The sequence below is a fragment of the Lolium rigidum genome, chromosome 7 (assembly GCF_022539505.1).
Source record: "Lolium rigidum isolate FL_2022 chromosome 7, APGP_CSIRO_Lrig_0.1, whole genome shotgun sequence".
Taxonomy (NCBI): domain Eukaryota; kingdom Viridiplantae; phylum Streptophyta; class Magnoliopsida; order Poales; family Poaceae; genus Lolium; species Lolium rigidum.
In genome coordinates this window covers 111,778,999-111,800,671 of record NC_061514.1, presented here as the reverse complement: position 1 = coordinate 111,800,671, position 21,673 = coordinate 111,778,999, and the positions used below count along the sequence as shown (strand labels likewise).

The following is a 21,673-nucleotide window of genomic DNA, read 5'->3' as shown; positions in this document are numbered from 1 at the left end:
TCATATAATTGGTGCATCCACTATCAAACACCCATTTTGGACCACCGGAGGAATACCCCTACAAAATCAAGTAGAGCATTTAGGAACCCATCGATTAATGGGTTCCTTTGCAATGGCAACAATGTCTTTTGGTACCCAAATTGAGTACCCTCTATAAGCATAGCCATTAGGAGGGCCAACATAGTTAGCATAGACATCACCATAATAATCAACAAATAATGCATAGTGATCGTTTGGCCCCGTGCGGTCACCACTAGTGGCTTTGCCCTTTGAGGCTTTGCCATTATTAGTGACCTTCTTGTTCTTATCTTGAGCGGGTTTCTCCTTGTTGTAGTTCTTCTTCTTGTGGGACTTGGGAACATATCCAAGTCCAAACTTTTGATTGTTTGACCTTTGCTTACTCAAGAGGTCATCCAATCCCATCTTGTTCTTGGCGATGGTGAACTTTGCAAGTTCCTTTGTTAACCTAACATTTTCCTCAAGAATAGATGCATGCTCACAAGAGGATTCATTAGGATGATAGTCGAGACCATATTTAGTCACCAAGGATTCAAGATATGCATTGGTCTCAACATGCAAAGAGAGTTCCTCTTGTAAACGAACATGTTCCTCAACAAGCTTAGCATGCTCACTAGTAAAAGAGGTAGGGGAACTAGCATGCTTTTCAAGAACAATGGGATCCTTCATTCATTCAAGTGCCTTTGTGTAGGTTTCTTGGAGTAGGTCATGGTTCTCTCCAAGTTTCTTGAGCTCATCCTTAACAAGCTTGTTAGCTCTTTCAAGGTGGTCAAGATCCCTAGTGAGAGAAGCATGAACAACTTCAAGTTCCTCCTTTGAGGTATGGAGCACTTGAGTCAAAGATTGAGCCCTATCAATAGTTTCTAGGTCCTTAACTTTATCAAGTTCATAAGTTTCAATTTGTTGCTTAAGACCTTGAGATATGCACCTTTCGGTTTTTAGCTCTTGTCTTAGGAGATTGAATCTCCGTTCCTTCTCATTCAAATGATACTCTAATTCCTCAATGGACTCATCCTTTTCTTTGAGTGAGTCCATCAAGAAATCAAACTTGACAAGAGCTTCACCACGAAGGGTGCATCTAACATCATAGAGTTCCTTAAGCACAATTAATTCTTCTTGATTTTCATTTTCATCATCAAGAACACTAGATAGGGAAGGTGGGGGTTCCATTACCTTGGTTTCCCTTGCCATAAGACAAGAGCCAACGATTGTAGAGTAGGGAGAGTCATCGAAGTCATCATCTTGAGTTGTTCTTGCCATGAAGGAAGATCCAACATCATTCTCCGTGGAGTAGTCCTTGGAGTAGTCATATGTGAAGAGTGACCCGGGCTTAGAGAAAGCCAAGCCGGCCACCCCGGCCTCCTTCTCCTCATCTTCCTCTTCATCATCGGACAAGTACTCGGCCCCAACAAAGGCTCTTCCTTGTTCTTCTTGTATCGATCGTTGATTGGGTTTGGCTTCAATCTTGGCTTGACCCCTTTGATGAATCTTGGCTTGTCTACCCTTTTCTCATAAGGGCACTCATTTGCAAAGTGGCTCTCTTCATCACAATTGTAGCAAGTTCTCTTCTTCTTCTTGTCATTGAGGAGCATTGGGAACTTTGCCTTGTATTTCTTGGCGAAGAAAGCAAAGTCGGTAGCAATGTCACTAGTTGAAGTCATCTCTTCTTCTTCTTCTTCTTCTTCAATTTCATAGTCTTCTTTGCTTCCATGATCGACCCTAGCTTTGAGAGCAAGGTTGTGTGACGCTTCATGGTTGTGTGAGGCTTCATCAACACGGTTCATTGCCATGAGCCTCTTTCCCGCTTTGGCCATGTTTTCATTGGCGGCCACATAGGAGACTAGATCATCGGAGTTGATATCGGCACTCTTGGTCATGATTTGCAAGTTGAGTGCAAGGTTGGTGTCTTCTTGCTTGACGACAATCATAGCAATGACCTTGGAATTTATGAATGCTTCATTCATCTCGAAGCCATCATTGTACTTCTCAACACCAAGTCCCTTGACTCTTACTCTAAGAGCACCAAGCCTAGCATAGGCATCGGCCACAGATTCTCCATCTCGAATCATGAACTGGTGGGCCTCTTGCTTTGCGGTCTCATAAAGAGCGGATTGGATCAAATCGGTTCCCTCTTGGAGTACTACGATTCGATCCCAAAACTCTTTAGCGGAGTCGATGTCATTGACTTGATCAAGAAGCTTGCGGTTGATGCCACTTCTAATCTTGTCACGTGCGGAGGCATTGAGTTGACGGTTGTAGAATTCGACGGAGGTCAACCGAATGGGATCTTGTGGCTCCCGGTATCCATGAACAATGATCTCCCATAACTCCACACTGCAGCTGCGAATATGAGATTCCATAGAAGATTTCCAAAAGGAAAGTGAGTTCCATCAAAATGGGGAACATTCCCACTATGGTTTATATGAGGCATGGGTGAAGTGTTTTTGGGATAGTCATGATTAACTTCATGGAAATTCCCTAGAGAGGCCGAAGCCGCACTAGGAGGAGGTCCACTAGTCAAGTTCTTAAGCATGGCAGACATTTCTGTCATTTGGTTTTGTAGCTCATCCTCCCTTTTCTTCTTCTCGGCATCAAATGCCAAGAGTCTAGATTTCATCTCTTTAACCGAAAGGTTAGAGTCGTCATCTAGACCCTCGAAGAGTTTATCCATCTCACTCTTAAGGCGGTGAAGCCCTTAATAAGAGTCCAGGCTCGATACCAATTGAAAGTATAGAGATGGTAAACCTAGAGGGGGTGAATAGGTTTCTACAAGTTTTAATTCTTTCTTTGCAATATTAGGCTTTGCGGAATATAAAGGTGAGCCTAATGCAAACTAGGTGAAGCAACCTATATGAGGATACAACTAACTCGAGCACGAAGGCTTTCACAAGCAGTTAAATCACAAGTAAGGAGTTCGGTTAGAGATAACCGATAGCACGCAGAGACGAGGATGTATTCCCGTGTTCCCTTGCTTTGCAACAAGGTACGTCACGTTTGGAGGGTGGAGGTCCCACGAAGGATTCCCCACGCCACGAAGGCTCACCCTATTCTCCGGAGCCTATCCCACGAAGGAATAGCTCACTCACTTGTGGTAGACTTTGAGGTAGCCTCCAAACCTTCACAATCTTGCCCGGAGCAAATCCACGGCCCGGATGCTTCCGGACTCCTCTTGCCTACCTAGGGTTTCCAAGGAACCCTAGGAAGCAAGCTTCTCGATGAATACAAGGGGGAATGAGATTTGGCTTGGTAGAATGGTAGATCGGGTCCTCCTCTAACGATTCCCCGGAGGGATTTGAGTTTGGGTGGAGGAGGAGGGAGATCTGAGGCTTTTGGTGTTTCTAGCAATGGAGTAAGAGAGAGAGAGAGCTCAAGAACAGCTTGTAGTGTAGTGCCTAACAGTTCAGAGGTAGGAGAAGGCCTATTTATAGTGTTCTTAGAAATATGGCCGTTGGTCACTTGCCACCTCAGCTTTTCTCTCGACAAACCCGGTTGACCGGACCACAGACCGGACAACCCGGTGGTGAGGCCGGTCGGACCGGACCAGCGACCGGATTCCCTTTGCGTCGTCCTGGAGCTCCTCCGGTTGGCGCCGGCTAGCGCCCGGTTGGCGACCGGTCGACCGGGCCGCACGTCCGGACTCTCCGGTTGGTAGGCCGGTTGACCGGTCGGCAACCGGATCTGTTGGGTCCTCGTTTGGAGCCCGGTTGGCGGCCGGTCGGCCGGGCCGCGCGCGGACTCGCCCGGTTGGCGACCGGTTGACCGGGCAGCACGCCGGACCGGCAGGTTGGTGGCCCGGTTGGACCGGGCTGCGACCGGATTTCTGTTGTAGACCCTTTTTCGATTGTTGTTGAAGTGGGGGTCTCCTTTAGCCTTCTTGTTCCTTTGATACACCATTTATGCCTTTTTGCCTAATACCTGACATTATCCTTATAAACATATTAGGCCAAGTACTCTAGCACGGTGTCATTGTTACCAAAATAATGGATAAGGGTAAAATACCCTTACACCTATATTCCGCCGTCTTTCGACGAAGGCGTACCTGGCTGCTCCTCCGCCGGCCCGTTTTGCGGCTTTGGCCTACTCCTCGTCGCTCGCGGCTCGGGTTGCCTCGACCACGCCCGTCAGGTGTTCGTCCATTTGCCTCGCCGGCCATGGACTCGGACGAAGAGGAGGAGCAGATGTTCGTCGAGCTTATGTGAGAAGAGATGGCAGCCGCCGCCCAAGAGGAGGAGCACATGATGATCCTCGGTTGCTTGTCAAGCATGTACGCCAGACTGGCAACTGGTCGACGTGGTGGGTCGGCACCAGGTCGCCGGAAGTGCAAGCCGAGACAACGAATGGAGGGCTACTGCATGTTGTACGCCGACTACTTCGCCGACAATCCATTGCACGGTGAGAGTGTTTTCCGGTGTCGTTTCGGGATGATCGAAAGCTATTTCCGCAAATTGTGTATGCCATCCGAGACTTTGACCCCTACTTCGGATGCAAGGCGGATTGCACTTGGTTTGGTTGGATTTTCGTCACTGCAGAAGTGCACAGTGGCTATGAGGATGCTGGCGTATGGAGCTCCCGGTGATGGTGCAGATGACTATCTTCGGATGGCGGAGTCCACCGCCCTTGATTGTTTCTACCGGGCCGTCATAGCAGTGTTCGGGGACTTTTACTTGAGATCACCCACTGTCGAAGACACTCAGAGGATCCTTGCAACAAATGAAGCTAGGGGTTTTCCGGGGATGCTTGGAAGCATTGATCGCATGCATTGGAAATGGAAGAACTATCCGTTTGCGTGGCAGGGAATGTACACGGGTCACAAAAATGGCTGCACTGTGATACTTGAAGCAGTGGCTACCCATGATCTCTGGATTTGGCACTCTTTCTTTGGTATGCCTGGATCCAACAATGATATCAACGTCCTAAACTGCTCGCCGATCTTTTCCAAGCTTGTTGAGGGTCATGCTCCCCCGGTGAACTATGTGATCAATGGTCGGCAGTACAACAAAGGTTACTACCTTGCAGACGGTATCTATCCAAAGTGGGCAACATTTGTGAAGACTATCTCGAAACCTAGCACCCCCAAACTTTGCGAGTTTGTGAAGAAACAAGAAGCTTGCCGAAAAGACGTCGAGCGTGCATTTGGTGTCCTCCAACAGAGATTTGTTGTCGTCCGGTTCCCCGCTATGACTTGGTCCAAAGATCAGATGTGGGAGGTGATGAACTGTTGTGTGTGCCTACACAATATGATTATTGAAAATGAGCGAAAACATCCGGTTCCTCTAGCTGAGCAACAAGCACCATATGAGAGAGAGGGACCTCTTGCACAGCCTAAGAGCATCTCCAGTCGCGTCCCCCAAAGCGTCCCCCAAAGGGATTTGGGGCGCGCCGGACAGAAAATGCGTTCCAGCCGCGTCCCCCAAAGCCCATTTTTGTCCGGCGCGCCCCGATACGGTGTCCGGCGCCCCGAGCCCGTCCCCGTGCCACAGGGACGCACCGGGACGCCGGACACAACGAAAAGCGAGGCGGGCTCCCACATGTCGGCGACTATTTGCATAAACCGTTGGTTCGCGCCTCTTTTCTCGTCGCTCCTTCCTTCCCGCGCCTCCCACCCCACCGCCGCCGCTGGACTTCCCGGCCGTTTGGGCGTGTGATCTCTGCTGAGAGTCGGCACCGTTGTCGCGGCTGGGGCTCCCGCCGGTCGTGGCGCCGCCGCCGCGTCGCCAGCGCGTCCCAGAACGCGCCGTCAATCGCCCCACCTCCGCGCACAGAAGGTGCTCGACGACTTGCCAGGTAGGCGCGATTGGCCGCTGTTTGTTCCGTCGTCTGCCTCGGCGCAATTTTAACCATTGATTTTGCTTTAGCCATGGACAGCCGACGATGAGATGGTTGCCCTCGCTCGTCGGAGGACGAGCAAGCCTTCGACGACGACCTGCGGGAGCATTTGCTTGATCATCGCGTCCCTCCGGGACATGCTTGACGCCGAGGCGGAGAAGAGGAAGAGGCCGCGCCGCGAGGATAAAGGCCGGGAAGAAGGAAGTCGAAGCCCGGCGAGAGGATGGAGGGGCATGCCATGCCGCACAACGACTACTTCGCCGACGACGCAACACATGCCGACAATTTTCGGCGCCGATGCATGAGATGAGCAAGGGGCTGTTCATGAATATCCTCCACGGCGTTCGAGAGTTCGACCCCTACTTCAAGCTCAAGCTCGACGCCGTAGGCGTTCTCGGGTTCTCGTCCATTCGAAGTGCACCGCCGCCACGAGGATGCTTGCATACGGAGCACCCGCCGATACACAGGACGACTACCTTCGCATGAGTGAGTCTACTGCCATTGAGTGCATGTACAAGTTTTGCCGAGCTGTGGTGGGAAAGTTTGGCAAATACTACTTGAGAGGGCCAACCGAGGAAGAGACCGCAAGGATCATGGCACAAAATGCTGCCGGAGGATTTCCTGGAATGCTTGAAAGCATCGATTGCATGCACCGGGCATGGAAAAACTGCCCGTTTGCTTGGCAAGGTATATACAAAGGGCGTCATGGATATTGCAAGTGTGGTGCTTGAAGTTGTGGCAGATTATGACCTGTGGATTTGGCATTCTTTCTTTGGCATGGCGGGATCACACAATGACATCAACGTGTTGCAGCGGTCTCCGGTGTTCAGCAGACTAGTGGAAGGGCATGCTCCACTATGCAACTACGAGATCAATGGCCACGAATATACCAAACGCTATTATCTAGCCGATGGTATATATCCAAAATGGGCCACTTTTGTCAAAACAATCTCGAATCCATCAGGTCTGAAGAATTCCCACTTTGCTACGCGACAGGAGGCTTGCAGGAAGGATGTCGAGCGGGCATTTGGTGTGCTTCAAGCACAATTTGCCATTGTCCGGTACCTGCTCTAAGCTGGTCTCACGACCAAATGTGGGAGGTGATGCAGGCTTGTGTGATCATGCACAACATGATCATCGAGGATGACCGCAAGAATCATGTTAGGTCACATGTTGGTCCCTATGAGTGTCAAGGCCCTCTTGTGGAGGTTGATCATGAGTTGCCTGCAGATTTTGCCGATTTTCTCGCCATGCACGCAGAGATCCGTGACAACAATGTGCATGAGCAACTTCAAGCTGATCTCGTTGAGCATTTGTGGAGGATCAAAGGAAATCTTGTGGCACCTTGATGTAGCATCTAGCCCTATTTATTATATTTGATTACTTGTTTTATTGTTTGTTGTAATTTAATTTGAAAACAATCCTCGCAAACATTTTTATTCATATGCTACATTTGATAAATGGTTTATTATGTGTAAAAAAGTATTTTAAATGTTTGGGGGCGGCGTTTGGGGGACGCGGCTGGGGAGCGACGTCCCCCAAAGGCGGCACGAACAAAACACGTCCCCCAAACGCTCAATCCGGCGCGGTTTGGGGGACGCTTTGGGGGACGCGACTGGAGATGCTCTAATCACCAGGTGCCTCCATCATGGGCCGCCTTCATTGCTATGCGCCAGGAGATCCGAGACTCTACAATGCATCAACAGCTGCAAGATGATCTGGTGGAGCACATATGGACGCTCCGAGGCAACGCCAACTCCGACGCCAACTAGTGTGTCTTTATTTATTTGTTTCAAAACTTGTGAAATTGTGTGCTTCATTTGTTTCAGCACTTGTTAAACATTGTACTCGATTTTCGCCCAATTTGTTTCAAGCATTTTTCTGAATCTTGTTCGCCGAACTTGTTAAATTTTATGTCGAATTTGATTGAAATATGTCAAATGCCCCAAGTTGGGGGTGTCCTGCCGGGGGGACGGCTGAAACTTCGGCGCTCCCCAGGCCTAATTTTCCTCCAATTCGGACGAAACTTTCGCCGGATTTGGGCGTGGGGAGCGCCAACGAGTGGAGATGCTCTAAGTCCTTGTGGGCTGAATATACTACTAGGTAGTAGTCAATTCTTCATTTTGCTGGGGGGGCGACAGCCCAATTCGCCCCCATTAAGATCCGCCTGTGTTCATAGGGGTGAGTGTATGTGCGTGTATGTGAGCGTTTGCGTTTGTACTATGTTTCTAAAAAAAAAACTTTTAAAAATTCTGAAAATGTCAGTCAAGTCTAGTCACATCAAATGGTGCGACCTTCTTTTTTTACCTAGAGTATCGGAGAACGTTCTTAGAGACTTCAAGATCATTGCAAACTAGGCAACCTGAATGTGTGACCTACTTGTTTTGGGTTAAAAACGCCCAAGTCATTACAGTCCAACCAGCGTTTATAGTGCTCCACATAATTCAGCCCAACTGGCGTGTCTAAACGGGGTCATACATGTTCAAAAGTTTTCCAAAAGTATTTTTTTATAAGTTTGCTTAATGATCATTTATTTAGGTTAAAAAGTCAAAATAAAGATGGTTGTCAGTCGCCACGTCACTGAAACAGAGCAAGGTGTTGCAGAAGCGAGTATCTTATCCGAACTGGCAGGCTCTAACCAGGGTGCGCCACGTAAGCGGCAAGGATCCGAAACCTATCCGGGAGTGGCCGCCGCGCGCCACAAGCTCCCCCGTGTGGCTCCCGCTCCACAAGATTTAAGAAAAGGGACTGTGGCTCACCGTTGCACTCGAGCAATCGCAGTATCCAGAACCAAGCAGATCCGCCGCTGCCATGGCTTCCCAGCTCTCCGCCATGACCTCCGTGCCGCAGTTCCACGGCCTCAGGACCTACTCCTCGCCCAGGTCCATGGCGGCGCTGCCGTCGTTGAGGAAGAGGTCCCAGGGCATCCGGTGCGACTACATCGGCTCTTCCACCAACCTCGTAAGATCACAATCATGTACATCTGTGCCATGTGAAAGAGTCGTGGATTGATTGCTTAATGTGTATATGCGTATTTGCAGATCATGGTGACGACGACGACGCTGATGCTGTTCGCCGGGCGGTTCGGGCTGGCGCCGTCGGCGAACCGGAAGGCGACGGCGGGGCTGAAGCTGGAGGCCCGCGAGTCCGGGCTGCAGACTGGCGACCCGGCCGGGTTCACGCTCGCCGACACGCTCGCCTGCGGCTCCGTCGGCCACATCTTGGGCGTCGGCATCGTGCTCGGCCTCAAGAACACCGGCGTTCTCGACCAGATCATCGGCTAGAAACCTCGTCCATCGATGGCTGTTCTATACATCCATCGGGCGATCGATGTAATAGTTCGATTGATGCTCCGGCGCCTACTTGCTGTAATGTGATGTACAATGTATGTGTCTATGCATCTTGTTGTTTCGATGGAACGTACTGCTAGAGCTTCTTCACGCACTCCAGGTTTAAATGACAAGGTGCCATACATTCAGCTCGAAAGAATACACGTAAATTAACTAATTACACTACAAATTCGAGTTTACAGATTTCAATTGGACGCCCTTCAATTTTTGTTTTTCATACTTGTACATGTCCAGCGTTGGTGAGCTAGAGGCCGTGATGCTGCGGAGTTGATGGAGGTGAGGCTGCACTGCTAGTATGGTTCTCACTTTCAATGGAATTTCAGAGAAAGTAGCACTAGCTCCTACAAAGTGCAAAAAAGAAACCACCATAGTCCAGGGCATTGTTAATCTCTCACTAGATACTTTGGCAGCACCAAAGCCATCCATCCACCGACACACGGCGCTCAGTACACAGCTTGGAAAACTCTCAGCTGAAGCACGGTCAGAAAAGCAGCACCGATCATCTGCGTGCTCCTCAACAGCAGCGCTGAAGCAGCAGAAGTCCTGCACGAGCACAGCAAAAAAAAAACCCGTTATACACAAAGTACTTACCGTTATAGTGATCTCACAATAAATTACTAGTGTTCTGCCCAGAAGGCGAAAATCAATCTATTTCTTGTGAAATCTCAGTTTTCCAAATGTCCTTTAGCAAACTTGAGAAGTACACTTACTCAGATGCCAGGAACTTGCATGGCCCGAAACCTACCAAGAACACAAAGAACAGGTTACACCACTGAACAATGCATTAATCAAGAGAGCGTATGTAGATCAAGTGTACATGCACATGCACTGATGGATGGAGCAGAAGATTTTCAAGAAAAATTACTTGGGTCCCTCTTGGTGATGGATCCAGCACCGCCAAAGTTGCAGGCAATGTCGGAGTTGCCGTTCTGCTGGTAGAAGATGTTGAAGGCGTAGGAGGCGTGCAACAGGAGCGTGTTGGGCTGGTAGCAGTGGCCGCCGGGCTGCAGCGGCGAGCAGTCCGCGGCACCCTGGCCGCACGCCCAGTCCAGCGCGTTCTGGAGGTCCTCCTGGGGGACTCCAGGACGGGCGACGCACCACGTGACGCCGTCGATGAACGTCGTGTTTCCTTCGGGAGGAGACAGGGTAGGGATCGGCGTGGTCGACTCCACCTTCTCCAGCGGCCTGACGCCTCCTGCGCAGACTGATCGCACAGGAATGAAATGGTAGAGTAAGATCAAACGATGGAGACATCTCTCTGTGAGCAAGAAAAAATGTTCTCTGAAGTGCTGAACATGTGATTAACCTGAGCTGTGAGATATCTAGAGTCTACGTTGATAATTCAATAGTTGGTTGCTGACAGATCTACAACAAGAGCAAGAAGGCACGAGAAAAGAAAACAAGATGGTTGAAAACTCACCAATGAACCATGCAAAGATCAAAAAACGGTTCATGATCAGCTCCTTTCTCTTCATGGGTGAAACGAAACTGGAAAGACCCCTCTCTGACCCGTCTCTTTCCCCTCCTTCCCCGGTGTGCCACTCTCCTAGGGAATATAATGGGAGTCTGAGCGAAGAGCACCTGTATCAACAGGAAAGAAGGTACTGTCCATGCAAAAGGTGCTCAGTTTCACTCGAGTCACTAAGCAAGTCATGAACCCAAAATGTCCCCGGGTTGATCACCATACATGGTGCATATTTATGGCCATGGCAGAGAGGTGGCGAAATGTAAGCCAGTTTGTTTGTACAGTGTCAAACCAATGCAGATACCTTTATGAATATAATATAGCATTAAGGAGATCGAATGACTTGAGAGTCAGGAAACCATGGATTCTTCCATGGAGATGTGCATGCATGGGCATGATTTCTAAAGGGACAAAAGGACACTAGGCAATAGATTCCATGAGATCTCTGAAGGGGCCAACTGGCCAAGTGCATGGTGTGTTGCCTTTCTCTTTGCTGTTCCATGGTAGAATATGTCGGAGCTTCATGAGCAAAAGCTTTTCTTGTGATTTAAGGGAAGAACCTTGAATCACTTTACAAAGACTGGAGATTAATGAATGAGCTTTCGTGTAAGGTTGGAGGTACACTGTTTGACTGACCTACACTACCTGTCAATAGAACGACTGTCATGCTGAAGCAGAATAGAGAATCAACAAAGCTTTAGCTGTAGTAAAACAGATAAACAGGAGAGGTAATGGCATACTGAAAATAATGGAGCATCTCCAGTTCCAATCAAGCTCGGTTTGGCTCAGCCTCATACCAAACCGAGACAATCCTCAGCTCGTCGCCAAGCGAGCTGATCTAGATTCCTGAACTAGCTGGCAAGAGCTCATTTGGCTCGCCATGAAGCATGCGGACTTAATAAGCTTAACATGATACCACTGGCACAGAGTGGTGTGAGGAACTTTCAGAAAGGAAATCAGAGCAGAAACCATGAATGGTGATCCCAATGAGTCACACATGGAACAAAGCAGCACCAACTAACAGGGTTAAAGAGTATTGAGCTAACCTTTGATATTGTCATGAAGAAACTTGTATCTTAACTTTGCTGTCTTCAGTCTTTAGACAATTGTAAGGGTCTTGGATTGCTGAAAAAGGTGTCAAGCAAACATGACCTGATCATATCCTGCGGAACTACTTTTCACAGACAAATCTACAGAAAATGGGTGGCGAATAAGTGGCAAGCAAGCTCTAAGACATTCACTTATAGCACAAGGGATGTCCCTAAGTAACTACAACAGAAACAGTGATTGTTCATAATAAGATTTGGAATCAGAAACTTGGCTAACAGGAGAGGAATATCATATCTCAGTTTTGTCTCTAATGAAATGGTTATATTCTCATCACATATGGATATTTCTACAAGGTCTTCTGTGAAACAACTAAAAATTCCCTTGGGACGGAATGAAAGTACTCAAATGTGATTACAAAATCTGTCTCTTAACTCACACATCATCAGAAAGAATGGATTCATGGCAAGTACTCAAATGTGATTACAAAATCTGTATCTTGACATACCATTGGTAGTAATTACAGGACCATCCATAAAATATGCCTCACGTATTTGTACTTTTCTTACTTCTATCATCCATAGCTTCATCATGTCAATCATCTACTGTGGATCTTTGATTTTACTAGAAACAGAACATTCCTTAAGGAGCTTTTCCAAATGTTAGTATGTATTGGCAGTATCAGCTTCAAACCTGCTTTCTGGTTGCTTCTGTTTCCCACTTTCATATTTGGTAGATACTAGATATGAGATTACAAAAAACATACAAAAATGAGGTTACCCCAACACTTCAATTCCAGTGCAATAGAAAGCAGATAGCGTGACTGAATTAATGTGGGATGACAGCATGTGAACTTCTACGGAACTTGTTATGCAACCAGAACATAGGAACTTTTCATCATAATATGTTTAATATAGAATGGCGCTAGCAGTATCCAGCTTCAAACTTGCTTTCTGATGTGCTATATCTTGAAGCTTATTTTTCCACTACACATTTAGCAAGTTAGATCAAGAATGATATTGCAGCAACCTATAATAGATGAGGTTATCCGAGGGTTTTCACTTCAATGGTCCAATGCAACACAAATCGGATGATGTGGCTGAGTCAGTACATGAGGTGCCGACAGATGAACTTTTACAGAAGTGTTCTGCGACCACAAGTCAGCACCAGTGTTCTAAAAAAGCCAGCACCAGTTACCTGATTATAGGGCCTGGAACATCATAAACCGTGCATTCATCAATGTCAATCTGTACATGAATTAACTACCAATAATCTTTACATGAACATTCTCCCCCTTTGAAATGGTGGAACCTACTGCGATCCCTTACAATGATTTCACGATCATACACCTTAGATATTTGCTTAATTACCGAATGGCAGTCACCACACACCCTCAAATTCTTCACTATCCTGATAGGAGTGCCGGGAAGAGACTTGAGCAAGGCAAAGGCAATGGCCAGCCTCTCACTATGGTAGTTTAAGGCAGCCTCTTTCTCTTCCTCCTCTATATCTGCCAATACATTGCTTGTGCGAGGGACGTAACCTTGGTGCCTCAATCTCTCAGCTATCTGAGCAAGCATTTGGTATATCTGATCACTCTCGGGATGCGATCTATCGCCCATAACAAACTCGTACACATTGTTGCGAAGCTCCACAAGGCTATGCCCTGGGTTCTTTCTGACTCCATGCGTGACCATTGCCTTCCTAAGCACATGGACATCTGCCCACCTCCCAACAGCAGCATACAGATTTGAGAGGAGCACATAGTCGCCGCTGTGCCCAGGGTCAAGCTCAACCAGCCGTGCCCAGGCAGCCTCCCCGAGCTCCAGCTTCTTGTGCATAGCGCAAGCACCTAGCAAGGTCCGCCACACAACGGCGTTGGGCTTTACTGGCATCGTGCTGATATAACTGTACGCTTCCTCAACTCTCCCAGCTCTCCCCAGCAGGTCCACCATGCATCCAAGATGCTCGATCCTTGGTGCTATGCGGTACTCCTCCTTCATTCGATTAAAATATCGAAACCCGTCGTCGACCAGCCCGCAGTGGCTGCAAGCATACAGCACTCCTACCATGGTGATTTCAGTTGGGATAAGTTTCTCCCTCTCCATCACACCGAACAGCTCAAGCGCATCCTTCCCAAACCCATTCCCAGCCAAACCCACGATCAGCGACGTCCACGAGACGACGGTCCTTTGAAGCCCCATCTCCTCGAACACCTTCCTTGCATCCCCAACTCCGCCGCACTTGGCGTAGAGATCAATCAGCGCATTGCCAACATGCGTGTTCCCTACTAACCCAGTCTTGGCCACATACGCATGCAGCCTCCTGCCCAGAGCGAGCGCCCCGATCTCCGCGGACGCGGTTAAAACGCTCACCATGGTGAACCCATCCGGCTCGAGGTCTGCATCCAGCATCTCCCGGAAGACAGTGAGCACCTCGTTGGGCCTCCCGTTGGACGCGAACCCGTTCATCACGGAGTTCCAGGACACGAGGTTCCGGTGCAGAAGCGGGATTTCGTCGAACACCCTGTGGGCGCTCTCGAACAGGCCGCACGCGCCGTAGAGGTGGACGAGGGAGTTCTTGACGAAGACGAGCGCCGCGAGGCCGTTCTTGGCGGCCTCGGCGTGGAGGCTCTCCCCGTAGCGGAGGGAGTGGAGGCGCGCGCAGGCCTGGAGCAGCGGCGGGTAGGTGTGCGTGTCGGGCGGCGCGAGGCGGCGGCGGTGGAGCTCGAGCGCGACGCGCGGGCGGGAGGAGGACGAGGACGCGGCGATGCGGAGCACGGTGTTGAGGGAGAAGGGGTCGGGTTCCGGGAGGAGGCGGGTGAGGATGGCGACGGCGTAGCGGAGCGGGGCGGCGCCGGCGCCGGCGCGGAGGGAGGCGAGGTGGAAGAGGAGGTGCTTGGCGAGGAGAGGGTGGGAGAGGGGCACGCCGGCTGCACGGAGCGCGCGCGCATGGATCTGCTTGGCGACGGCGACGGAGGGCGACGCGAGGTGGAGGCGGAGGAGCGCGATGCAATGGCGCGGCGCCGGATGCGTGGAAGGTGCTCGAGCGATTGCTTGGAGCATGGCAATGGCATTGGCCGTCGCGTTGGGTTCTCGGAGAGAAGGCGGCGCCGGGCGTTGATGGGCGCGTTTAGCCTGTGTGGGTTTTTCGTCTCAGTGGCGATGCACATGTCGTTCCAGACGAGATTCGGATCGAAAAACGCATTTTGTTTACTACAGTAAGAAGTAAGAGCATCCTCGCGTTTCCCAAATCGCGCCGGATCGAGCGGTTGGGGAAGCGCCGGATCGAGCGGTTGGGGAAGTGTTTTGTTCGTGCCGTGTTTGTGTTTGGGGACGTCGCTCATAAATCGCGTCCCCAGACAAAATTTTGGAAATTTAAACTTGTGCGAGATTCGATTAAATTCATCCAAACTTGCATATATTACTTAGATTCGAACTAGATTCGACTAAATTTAAACTAAACCTAAATTTTGGAAGTTGTACATGTCGTCGGTGACGACCTCCTGCTTGACACGCTCGTCGGGCTCGTCGACGGGCTCATCCTTCACCAGGCCGCTTGGCCCTGCCTCCCCGTCGTCGGTGAGGTCCACGAGCGGCTTGCCGGAGTCGCGGATGGACATGGCGATCGCCGTCTCGACGTCGCCCCTCCAGGCTTCCTTGTCGTTGAGCACGCCAAAAACGCCGCTCGCAGCCCTGGGTAGTCCTCGGGGTCGTCGCTGCTGGCGATGAGGCGCTGCTGCCGCTCGTACTCCGCGAGCAGCACCTCCTGCGATGCTTCCTCCGGATCCTCCTTCACCTCCGGCTTTGGGATGAGGAGGGCGCCGCCGCGCCTCTCTTGCTGCCGCAGGCTGCCGATGCCGCCTCGCCTCGGATTGACGGGCGTCGCCGGCTCCTCCTTCACGCGATTGGGGACGGTGTAGGGCGCCGAGCGGTACGACGAGGACGGCGTCGATCGGGCCGGTCCTGAGGAAGAAGAATTCGAGGAGGACGAGTACGTGGTCCTCCTCGGCTGCCACTGCGCTGCAGGAGACGGTGGTGGTGAGGGAGGCGCCTCCAACCTTGGAGCGCCATTGCGGATGCCACGGATGACGTTCTCGAGGGTGCGCCCCGGAACGCCCCAGAACAGGGCGCGCCCGTCCCTGTTCCAGCTGTTCGGCCCGCCGATGAGGCCAGTGGTGTTGCGCATCTCCACGTCGTACTTGGCCTTGAAGTACGTGGCCCACTGATGACCCACAAGTATAGGGGGTGTGTCGTAGTACTTTCGATAAATAAGAGTGTCGAACCCAACGAGGAGCAGAAGGTGTTGACAAGCAGTTTCGATGAAGGATTCACTGTAAATGCTCACAGACAAGTATTCAGGGGGTTTTGATATAGCAGATAAATAAAGTACAAGTAAGTAAAATGCGAGAGTAATAATTGCAACGAGTGATCCAATCCTTTTTAGCACAAAGGACAAGCCGGTTTGTTTACTTATGATGACCAAACGTTCTTGAGGACACACGGGATTTTACTCTAGTGCTTTCGCTTCATATAGTTGATTAATCTTCATTGTTTTGATAAGTGTTGTGTGGGTGAACCTATGCTAATGCATCGCCCTTCCTAGGACTAATACATACTTGTGATTATACCCCTTGCAAGCATCCGCAAATACAAGAAAGTAATTAAGATAAATCTAACCACGAAGCTTAAACTACGAGATCCCGCTATCCCTCCTCGCATCGATATACCAACGGGGGTTCGAGTTCGTTGTCACTCCGGCAACCCCACAATTAGCAAACGAATACAAGATGCATTCCCCTAGGCCCATAAAGGTGAAGTATCATGTAGTCGACGTTCACATGACACCACTAGAAGAATAACACCACAACTTAAATATCAAACCATTAAATATTACTCAACATAGTTCACTACTAACATTTAGACTTCGCCCATGTCCTCAAGAACTAAACGAACTACTCACGAGACATCATATGGAACATGATCAGAGGTGATATGATGATGAATAACAATCTGAACATAAATCTTGGTTCAATGGTTTCACTCAATAGCATCAATAACGAGGAGTAATCAATACCGGGTGACAAGGTATTAATTTGTCAATGCCTACAGGTTGTAGACTAGGGTTTCGTTGGATGTAGAGGGCAAGTAGATCTCGAAGGTTTCAGCCGAAAAGTACTCGACGATGTAAAAGCTAGGGTTTTAGAGACAATGATTCGATCCTTTCTTTGTCCCTCGACTCCCCCTTATATAGGAGGTGGAGCCGAGGGATTCGTGATTCACAAGTTTACAGAGTCCGGGAGGGTTTCTAACCCTTCCCGCAAGATTACAAATAATGCCTCCTATTACAACTCTAGCTTTCGTTAATAATATCTTGGGCTTCCGAATCTTCTTATCCTTCGGGTCGTGGGCCTTCAGTAAAGCCCGGGTACCTTCTTCGGCAGGCCCATTGGGGATGCCTATGTCAGTAGCCCCCGAGATTTTGCTTGAATCGCAGAATCAGGGAAAATCTCCACCTTTATATTTATTCTGCAACTCTGAAGTTTACCACATATCTTTGTATACAAATTTCTATATTGTACAGGGATAATGGTAGTTGGGGGTAGTTCATCTGACGGATCAGGTACTAGTTAACTGCTCTAGTGGCAATCCGCAAAAACCTACTTCAAAATCACGTCCCTGGACATGATCTCGGGATACTGGTGTAAACTTCGACGAGTGCCGCTTAAGGTCTTACCATTCTGTCGAGTCCCAGTCATATTTATCGGGTACCTAACGCGTCCGTTAGGATTTTTCTTCGTATCTGTTGATACGGAAAAAAGTAGCAAACCGACGTCAGAGACGACGCCACGCCACGCAGAACGGATATGGGGTCTTACCTTCGCAAAGTTTTGCGGCATTCAGAAATTGTTCGCAACTTTGGCGTTCTGAGAATATATTGTCGAGTGCTTATTCGGCTGTTGGAATAGCACATTTTATCGAGTCAATGTATGACTTATATTGCCTTCCCGATGGGAGTATATGTAGAGTTATTTGTATAACTCGAAATATACTTATTTCTTTCTTTCTTTCTTTCTCTTCTCTTCTTCTTCTTCTTCCTTTTTTTTTTATAATTTCATCGGGCACGCGAACAGCGTTCCCGATGGGAGTAGCCCCCGAGACTACAACCAAGGACTTGTGCTTGGTTGTAGGCTCAACATTCTAATGCCTCATGTCGCTATATTGTCTTTTTTTCTCGAGGTTTCATATCTGTCGGGTGCGCGAACAGCGCTCCCGATGGGAGTAGCCCCCGAGGCTATGAACAAATGCTTGCGTTTGGTCATAGGCTCTCGCCATTTCTATTTTGTCATATCCAAATGTTTCTTTTTTCCAAAGTAGCCCCCGAGCATTTGAGCAAATACTTGTATTTGTTCAAAGGCTCTCGAGATAAACCATAATCTTCTGGTGTCGCCGTTCTTGCAAAGCTTCATAGCCGAGAGTTTCTTTTACCAAGGTGACATCACTGTTGATGACATCCACGACCAATGTATCGGGAAAACGCGAGAACCGCTTATCTCTCTGCCTTGTGGGTCCAGAAATCCTGTCAATTTGACACGTTGTGCAAGTGGGGGACACACGTCCTCCGCTTTTCCTGGCGCACGTACTGTAGCCGCTGTGCGTTCTTGTCTATATGAAATTACTTTTTACCCCTTGTCCACGTGTACAACATCTGTTCCGCAAATTCTTAATCCAACGGCGCGTCCGTTCAACGCACCTCTATATAGAGGCATCGTCTTCCTCCTCTAGCCCTTTCGCTCGCGCTGCATCTCTGCTTCTCCTCTGCAAGATTCTCCATTGCTCTCGTTGCTCCAAGCGCCCAGCTATTCTCACACCCTTCGCCACCAAGCTCATTGATGCCTCCGCGCAAGCTCACGTAGCACAGCACACCTGAGTCGAGGATGGCCACTGAAGATCTGGGGAACACGGAGTGGGAGAGATCCAGAATTTCCCCTCAAGACATCAACCTGCTGAAGAGGTTGGGGATCAGCACGAAAGAGGGTGCGCTTCGCTTTCCCAGTGAAGAAAGCTATCCAACTCCTCCAATGGAATATCGGGTCGGTTTCGTCGACCACCTCATCCGTGGTCTTTCTCGCCCCTATTCACAATTTCTTAAGGGGATTGCTTTTTATGTACGGATTGCAACTGCATCATCTCACTCCCAACTCCATCCTCCACATCTCCATCTTTATCACGCTTTGCGAAGCTTTCCTTGGAGTCCAGCCTAACTGGGCTCTATGGAAACACATTTTCTTCTGTCACCGTAATGGCTCCCACGGTGTCGCCTATAACATTGGCGGCGTTGTGATCTGCGTCCGTCCCGACGTCGAATATTTCGACGTCAAATTCCCCGACTCAGTACAAGGGTGGCGAAAAAAGTGGTTGTATATTCATGAGGAGAACCATGAATCTGTTGAAGACAACATCCCTCCTTTTGATGGCACCGAGAAAATCTGCCGCCGGCGTTCCTGGGATGCAGAGGCTACCGGCGAAGAAAAAACAGCGACAGAAGCTTTAATGACACGCATTCGCCAACTCCAAAATACCCGAGGTCAGGAACTATCGGGTGTCCAAATCACATCGTACTTCCTTAGGACCAGGGTGCAACCCCTGCAAGCTCGCAAGAATCCCCTCTGGAAATATGCTGGCGACAAGGACGAAGATCGTTTGTCGGTGGATTTGCCGGTCAAGGATTTAGAAAAACTTGTCCGTAAAATCTCCTCCCTCAACAAGAAAGATCCTATCCCCTCGTCTTGTCGCGTAAAGCCATATGGCGCTACCAACGCACTCCCTGAGGTAATGTTTGCCAGTGCTATTTTTCTCGAGAACAAAGTTTTGTTGACATCCTTCCCATAACTTTTTTGTCGACATTCTTCTTTTTTGCAGAACCACCCAACTCTTGTTTGTCTTCCTCCCCTTCCTGAAGGTGGAGAGGTCGAAGAACGGGCTGTTGTCACCGACGACAACCAGGGTACTTCTCGCCACGAGAGTGAAACCGTGGGTTCTCGAAAATCCGCGGTATCCTACGAAAAGGAAGATTCCGAGGCTACCGGATCGGCACACTCTCCTCCCCCGGCTACTTCTCCCGAAACAAGAGAAAGCGGGATGAAGTTGTCGACTCCGGCCCCTCCAAGACCGGCACGCCTCCTGCCGAAGAAGTTGCTCCTACCGAAAAAGGACAACTTTCGACCCTTACACCGATGCTCTCATCAGCTCGTAAGTTCCTGCCGCTATTTTTGTTGTTTGCCAATGCTTGTTTCGACTATATTGTTTACTGTTTTATCGCCTTTTGGTAGTGATGATGAGGATGATACTCAACCTATTGACGCGACTGCTCGAACGAGCACGTCCCGCACAATAGTTGTTTACGAAGCTCCTCCGACGGGGATGAAACTTCTCCTCCTCAACGAGATGTAGAGCATCCCACTCCGATTGCCAGTCCCCGAGCCTCTTCACCAAAGAGGGCCAGGGTAGAATCATCCAAGGAACCACTTCTGTTGGCTGGTAGTTCTACTACTTCTTCATTGGATGATGTAAGAATTTGTACCATTTTTTCTCTCGAATATTTCAACATTTGTCGACTTCCCCTTTGTTTCTTGCGTAAATCCTGTCGAACTTTTCCTTCTATATTGACTTTTTCCTTTTTCTTTTGCTCTCTCTTCAGCCTCTGATGCAGGAATTTGTTCGCCTCGGTACTCAATTCATCGGGTACCGCGACCATGCAAATAAACTTAAAGGTACTATTGTGCCCTTGTTCTTTCTGCTACATCTACCCCTTTATTTTTGCCGTGTCGTTTACCTGTCGTTTATTTTTACCAGAAACTCTTGCCGAGGCCAACAAACGTGCTGACGCTCTTCGTCGTTAAGTTAGAGCAAAGCGAAACAGCTTCGCAAGAAAGCTGAAGTGGATGCTTGCTACCGTTGAAGACCTGCGTAAAAGGCTTCATGCCGCGGAAACTTCTACGAGCGAGCATATAACCGAACAATCTGCTCGCGAAGAGGCGGTTATCAAGCGCCTGGCGTCACAGAGCCGTCGTTTTGCCAGTAAGTGCCCAAACTTTTTTGACTTCCTTGAACTTCTCCTGTCTTGCTTACTTATCGATAAATTTTTGCCTTAACAGGAAAAACGGGTCAAGAATATGAACTTAGGGATCCTGGAACGATCCTCTTCTTGACGCGCTTTCTCTCCTTGAAATTCATGGAGACGAGGCACGCGACGGTCTTGCTGAAGCCGAGGCGGGGTTGTCACAGCTGTACCCTTATTTCTTCCCGAAGAAAGAACAACCCGCGCCGTTTCTTGCTCTTGCCAAGTGCTTCAATTCTAAAGAGAATCTCGGGCTCAAACTTCGCCAAGAAGGTTTGAAGGTTGGCGTTGAAGGCACCATTGCTCTGGTTGCCGACAGCCAACAGAATGTCGGCCTGGACTAGGGTTGGCGACACGCAGGAGATGGAGACCAAGAAATGGCAATCGTTGATCAAGGCTGCGAAGCCAAACTCGAAGAAGGTCCTCGCCTATCTTGGATACAATCCAACTCCAGCTCCAAGTTCATCAAAGCCGGAGGTCAAGTAGACCAACTTTGCCTTCTCTGTCGTTCTCTTTTGGTGCTGTCGCCTTTTATAGATTTGGCGACAATTGACCCCTTGGTTCACTAGGAACCATCCTTTTGTAATAACTATGTAAATATGCCAAATATCAATGGAAGTCTATTTTGCTTGATGATTGATGTTGAATCTTTTATTTCCAGTTGATTTTTGACAACTATACTGCGACTCCTCATCCTTCCGATGTTTTACCTGCGTCGTCTCGTTCGAAGAAGGTTACTGTCGAGCGTGCTGAAAATTCTTCGAGTAAAAATTCAACAGAAGACTTGGAAGAACTTCGCCAGCAACTCCAGTCTATGAAGAAACAATCACTTATCACTACAAGAAAA

The 21,673-nt window shown here is 49.2% G+C and overlaps 3 protein-coding genes across 3 annotated transcripts; 1 reads left to right on the top strand and 2 right to left on the bottom strand.

The window, feature by feature from the left end:
* The first annotated feature begins 8,601 nt into the window (after positions 1–8,601).
* LOC124669364 (photosystem I reaction center subunit psaK, chloroplastic) lies at positions 8,602–9,256 on the top strand. Its single transcript, XM_047205987.1, has 2 exons — positions 8,602–8,805; positions 8,886–9,256. Exons 1-2 carry the CDS (start codon positions 8,656–8,658, stop codon positions 9,126–9,128), a joined length of 393 nt encoding a protein of 130 aa, XP_047061943.1. The 5' UTR covers positions 8,602–8,655; the 3' UTR covers positions 9,129–9,256.
* Positions 9,257–9,541: 285 nt separating this feature from the next.
* LOC124669363 (glucan endo-1,3-beta-glucosidase-like) lies at positions 9,542–10,669 on the bottom strand. The gene is made up of 4 exons (XM_047205986.1): positions 10,615–10,669; positions 10,060–10,398; positions 9,905–9,935; positions 9,542–9,737 (listed from the first exon to the last, which is right to left on the bottom strand). The coding sequence occupies exons 1-4, from the start codon at positions 10,667–10,669 to the stop codon at positions 9,638–9,640; spliced, it is 525 nt and encodes a 174-aa protein (XP_047061942.1). The 3' UTR covers positions 9,542–9,637.
* Positions 10,670–12,880: 2,211 nt separating this feature from the next.
* Positions 12,881–14,771, bottom strand: LOC124669360 (pentatricopeptide repeat-containing protein At4g21065-like). The gene has a single exon (XM_047205984.1). It carries the CDS (start codon positions 14,769–14,771, stop codon positions 12,969–12,971), a length of 1,803 nt encoding a protein of 600 aa, XP_047061940.1. The 3' UTR covers positions 12,881–12,968.
* Between the last annotated feature and the right edge of the window lie 6,902 nt (positions 14,772–21,673).

What these genes read in the sequence shown, in the direction of transcription:
- LOC124669363 (XM_047205986.1), bottom strand. Translation starts at nt 10,669, where the DNA reads ATGAAGAGAAAGGAGCTGATCATGAACCGTTTTTTGATCTTTGCATGG. An exon ending in GATCTTTGCATGGTTCATTG is followed by an intron (nt 10,399 to 10,614) that starts GTGAGTTTTCAA and finishes CTGTGCGATCAG; the next exon opens with TCTGCGCAGGAGGCGTCAGG. An exon ending in CATCACCAAGAGGGACCCAA is followed by an intron (nt 9,936 to 10,059) that starts GTAATTTTTCTT and finishes TGTTCTTGGTAG; the next exon opens with GTTTCGGGCCATGCAAGTTC.
- LOC124669360 (XM_047205984.1), bottom strand. Translation starts at nt 14,771, where the DNA reads ATGCTCCAAGCAATCGCTCGAGCACCTTCCACGCATCCGGCGCCGCGC.
- LOC124669364 (XM_047205987.1), top strand. Translation starts at nt 8,656, where the DNA reads ATGGCTTCCCAGCTCTCCGCCATGACCTCCGTGCCGCAGTTCCACGGC. An exon ending in TCGGCTCTTCCACCAACCTC is followed by an intron (nt 8,806 to 8,885) that starts GTAAGATCACAA and finishes GCGTATTTGCAG; the next exon opens with ATCATGGTGACGACGACGAC.